We start from the raw sequence: 4,034 nt of genomic DNA, 5'->3' as shown, positions 1-4,034 counted from the left end.
GTGGCCCGTGGGCTCTCCCAGTGGGAGAACTGGGATCCGGCCTGGGGAAGCGCTCCGTGTCTGAAACCCCCGCGGAAGCTGCTGCTTCCAGCTGCCAGGGCGAGGGTGAGGAAGGTTCCTCCCCAGCTCCCCGAGAAATACCCCGGGAGGAGCGAGGTGGGTTTTACCGCCCGACGCTCCGCGGTGCCGGGCGGGAGCCTCCCGGGTTTTTCCCGGACCTTCCAGCGAAGGGTTAGCGAAGCCAAACGGGCCCCTGTGTCCGTAACGGCGGGCGTTCGGGCCCTGCCCGACCGAGGCTGCGAGCGCGTAATCCCGCTCGTTGCTGCCCGCCTCGCCTCGGTGGGCCGCGTTAAACGTAACAGACGTTTCGGGGTACGCGCGGGCTGAATTCCAGGCGCGAGCCTTTTACACCAGGGAGAAGCTGCAAGCCTCGACGAGGTCCCCGCTGTCGCGTTTCTCCGCGGCTCGGCTGGGCGCGGTGCTGCTTCCCTGACCTCCTCCCAACTCCTTGGCTTGCAGGAGGAAGAGCAGAAGCCGGCAGAGCCGCCCGTCAAAGTGGAAGAGCCTCCTGTAAAATCTCCTGACGTGTAACTATCCTTCCCCAGCCGACGCGCGGGGGCCGGTGGCCGCGGGTTTCCTGTGGCCCCGTCTCGGAGTTTGGGCTGAGGGGAGGTGGTGGCTCGTGTTAGAGCAGGGTCGTGGCCTTTGCCTCAGCGCGGTGTGACCGTCCGGCGGCCGCTCGCTCTGCCTCTGTGGCTCGAAGGACGAGCCCCGGGCTTGTGGCTACCGGGCCTGAGGTGGCCTGTGGGCAGGAGGGGGCGTCCTGTGCCCGCCGAGCCGCGCCGCCAGCTCCCAGCCAGAATTGCTTCCTGTGAAAGAGCCATTAAACCATTACTACCTTTCAGGGCATAAAATGAGAAACCTGTCCGGGAATTGGGAACAAAAGCCACGCGTTTTTCTAAATGGGAGACCTTAATGAGGCTGGCTGTGACCCACTGTTTTATGGGAGTTGTTTGGAGGAGGAGGATGCTGTTTCATTTAGCCTGGGAACTTCCGAACGTTGTCTCTTCCTCTTTTGTTTCCCCCCTCGAGCCTGAGCTCTGTTTTCGGAGCATAAACTTTGGAGCACGCCCACTCCATTATATTTTCGTGCAGCCTTTTTACCGGTCCCGCTGTTGCCAGCGGCGCATTGTTCGGGAAGTGTGTGTGTCTGAAACGGAGCCGGGGCTCGGGGTGCTGGTGCTGACCTGGGCACAGCTGCCTGGGGTTGCCCCATGAACTAGAACAGAACGATCCTTTGTCTTTGAGGGCCATAAAGGAATAAAAGCTCCTTGGGGCTCACAGTCGAGGCTTCGGTGGGCGGGGGGGTGCTCCTGTGTGTCCCCCTGGGGCTGACCAGCCTCGGCGGCAGTCGGCCCTTCCCCGCCTCCGTGGTGGGAACTGGGCGCGAGCGGGGCCGGTCCTCGTGCCTCTTCCAGCTCCCTTCCCTCCCTCGCCCGAGGAGTTTGGGAGCGCTGAGGGCGCTGGCGCGGCTGCGCCTTGGCTGGGTTCTCCTGCCCCGTACCCGGGGCTTTGGTTATAAACCCCACAGGCTTCATCTTCCCTTCAGCCTCGATACCAGGCTCCGAACTTGCCCCCGCAGGGGGACGCTGCCTGGCGGCTGCTCTGGTTTGAAAGACAGGCCCTGGGTTCAGCTGGCGGCGGGTGGCTGGGAGAGGGGACAGGGCCGCGGCTGGGACGCTGGCGGGAGCGGATCCGACTGATTTCTCTCTTTTTTCCCCCCCCCTCCAGGATTACAGAAAAGAAGGTGGTGAAAATAACGTCGGAGATATCGCAGATGGAGGTAAGGTTCCTTCCGCGGCCTCCCCCTCCGAGGTCTCCGTTTCCTTGTTCCCCTTGTTCAGAGTCTTTTATGTGTCGCTGAGGCACCGTCAGCGTTTCCATCGTAAACCTGCTGTATTTGTCGTTGATTTTTTTTTTTATCACCGAGCGACCCCCAGCACGTTTCCTCTGACGGGGATCTCTCGGGGCAGTCCCCGGTGTCCCTTACCGCCTCTCTCCTTGCTGCCGTTTCTTTCCGCCACCAACCACCGTTGACCCCAACTTGGGCCTTGCCCCGCGGCGTCCCCCGCTCTGGGCGGTAAAGGCTGGTCCACCTGAGCCGCCTCCCTTACGGGTGTAAATTGTGGGGTGTTTTCTCTCACAAAAGGCGGAAGGTCCCACCAGGGAGTTCACGGGGCCGCAGCTCGTCCCCATCCCTCAGGACCTGCTGCCAGGCCGGTGGCTTCAGACACGACAAAACTTTGAGGGGACACTTTGGAGAGCGATCGGGCGGGGAGGGACCGACCTGAGCAAAGGCTCATCTTTATCTCCTTTAGCCTTGCCACATCTGCTGGGCTTACTTAAGACAAGCTCACTTAGAAGCTGCCGATTCCTCTGGGAAAACTGCGAAACTTCTGAGTTTCAGGAATCTGATTGTGCTTCCCTAATCCCCCCCACCCCCCTTAGTTTTTTTTCGCTCGTGTTCCATAAGAAAGAAATCACTATGAAAACACGATTCTCGTCTCCCTGCTGTTCACCACTACTTTAGAGTTTTAATCTTCTGTTTGGGACACGAGCATTTCCACAGCAACCGGGGTGATGGCGCAAGCGGAGGATTATGACCTCAGGGAGGGCGTCATGAGGAGAAACGTGCTCCCTGACGGGGGCTGGAGGAGCCGCGGCCCCCGCGATGTGGGGCTGCTGCTCCTGAAGGGAACTTGGTTACATTTTGCTTTTCTCCACATTCTGCCCAACCTATTCGCAGGAAAGCCACTTTGTTTTGTTTTGTTTTTTTTTTTGGCCGAGTGTGAGTCAGCTAGGTCCCAGCAAAACCGTTGTAGATGGTTTTTGAAGATAAAAGGGGATTATTTTCCCATATGATGCATAACTGAACGCTGGAGACTTAATGTGGGTTGTTGTGGATGCTAGAAATAAGAGACAAGCGCAAAAAGCGAGGAGACAAATTCCTGGGAAAGGGAGAAGCGGACTCAGATGTGAGTTTGCTGGGATGCCTGGAGCCCGGGAGGGTGACAGAGCGCCCGTGTCGGGGGGTGCTGGGGGCGCGGCGTTCTTCCAGCGGCTGCTGCTTCAGGTGTTTCCTTTGGATGTTCTTCAAAGTGTCGGAAAGAATAAGGAAATGTGCTTTGACCCGAGCAGCACGTTTTGCTGCCTTTATTGTTTCTACTCAGCTGAGTAAAAGCTCCTTGGTACCGACACGGTTAGGAGTGGCTCCTAACCCGGCTTTTCTAAACATTTATGTTTTGATGCACATGGTTATTACGCTCCTCACTGTGCTTTTGGCTAAAGTAAATGTTTCCATTAAAATAATATCTGTTTCTCTAACCTTTAAAGCACCAACCACATTTTTGGGCCCTTGTGTAATAATAAAACGTTAAATATTTCCCTTAAGCTTTTAAGGGGGTTTGATACTCGTGGGTGCAAAGCCTCGTGCTCGCGCTGTTTCCGAGCTTGCCCCGTGCCCGGGGTGGGGGCTCCGAGCCAGACCCTGGGCCGAGTCCGTTCTGCGCAGCTGAATTTTCACTGCTGACGGCAAACTCTGCCCGAGCCAAGGGCGTGAATAGTGTCGCTCTCTTGTGAAAAGACTTGTGGCAGTGAGTCCCCTGAAAACAAACACCCCCCATCCCCTTTCCTAGCGTATTTCTTTGGTCTTTTCCTTAGGGGGGAAGAAAAGGAGATCTTGTTTGCTGCTTCTTGCAAATCAGCCGAAGGCGGTTGTGCCTACCGCGGGCTTCCTGCCTCCGGGAGGGCCACCGGGGCCGCTGCCTTTGTAGTCCCTGCCAGGAGCGTGGCTCCTGTCCCCGGCCCAAGGGGCTTCCCCGGGTGCGGCTGCGGCCTGGGCCCACGCTGGCACCTCGTGGCCCCTTCAGAGAGCCGCCCGGCTCCGCCAGCTGCCCGCCAGTCTCCCCTTCTCCTTGGGCACGTCCCCTCTCCCGCTCCCTGAGCGGTGGCATCGCTTTTTTTTTTTTTTTTTT

The 4,034-nt window shown here is 58.3% G+C and overlaps 1 protein-coding gene across 1 annotated transcript in view; it reads left to right on the top strand.

Annotated features, from left to right (window-relative positions):
* Nucleotides 1-495: 495 nt before the first annotated feature.
* SARNP (SAP domain containing ribonucleoprotein) overlaps nucleotides 496-4,034 on the top strand; it is a 7,315-nt gene continuing 3,776 nt past the window's right edge. Inside the window, exons 1-2 of the mRNA XM_026866951.1 lie at nucleotides 496-587; nucleotides 1,792-1,843. Of these exons, the coding sequence (XP_026722752.1) occupies nucleotides 1,838-1,843 (6 nt within the window). The 5' untranslated portion in view covers nucleotides 496-587; nucleotides 1,792-1,837. The remainder of the gene's footprint in view (nucleotides 588-1,791; nucleotides 1,844-4,034) is intronic.

This window comes from Athene cunicularia, unplaced genomic scaffold, assembly GCF_003259725.1.
Source record: "Athene cunicularia isolate RWA unplaced genomic scaffold, athCun1 BOjh376285_part1, whole genome shotgun sequence".
NCBI lineage: Eukaryota > Metazoa > Chordata > Aves > Strigiformes > Strigidae > Athene > Athene cunicularia.
The sequence above is the reverse complement of the archived record's forward strand: the minus strand, read 5'-3'. Positions and strand labels throughout refer to the sequence as shown.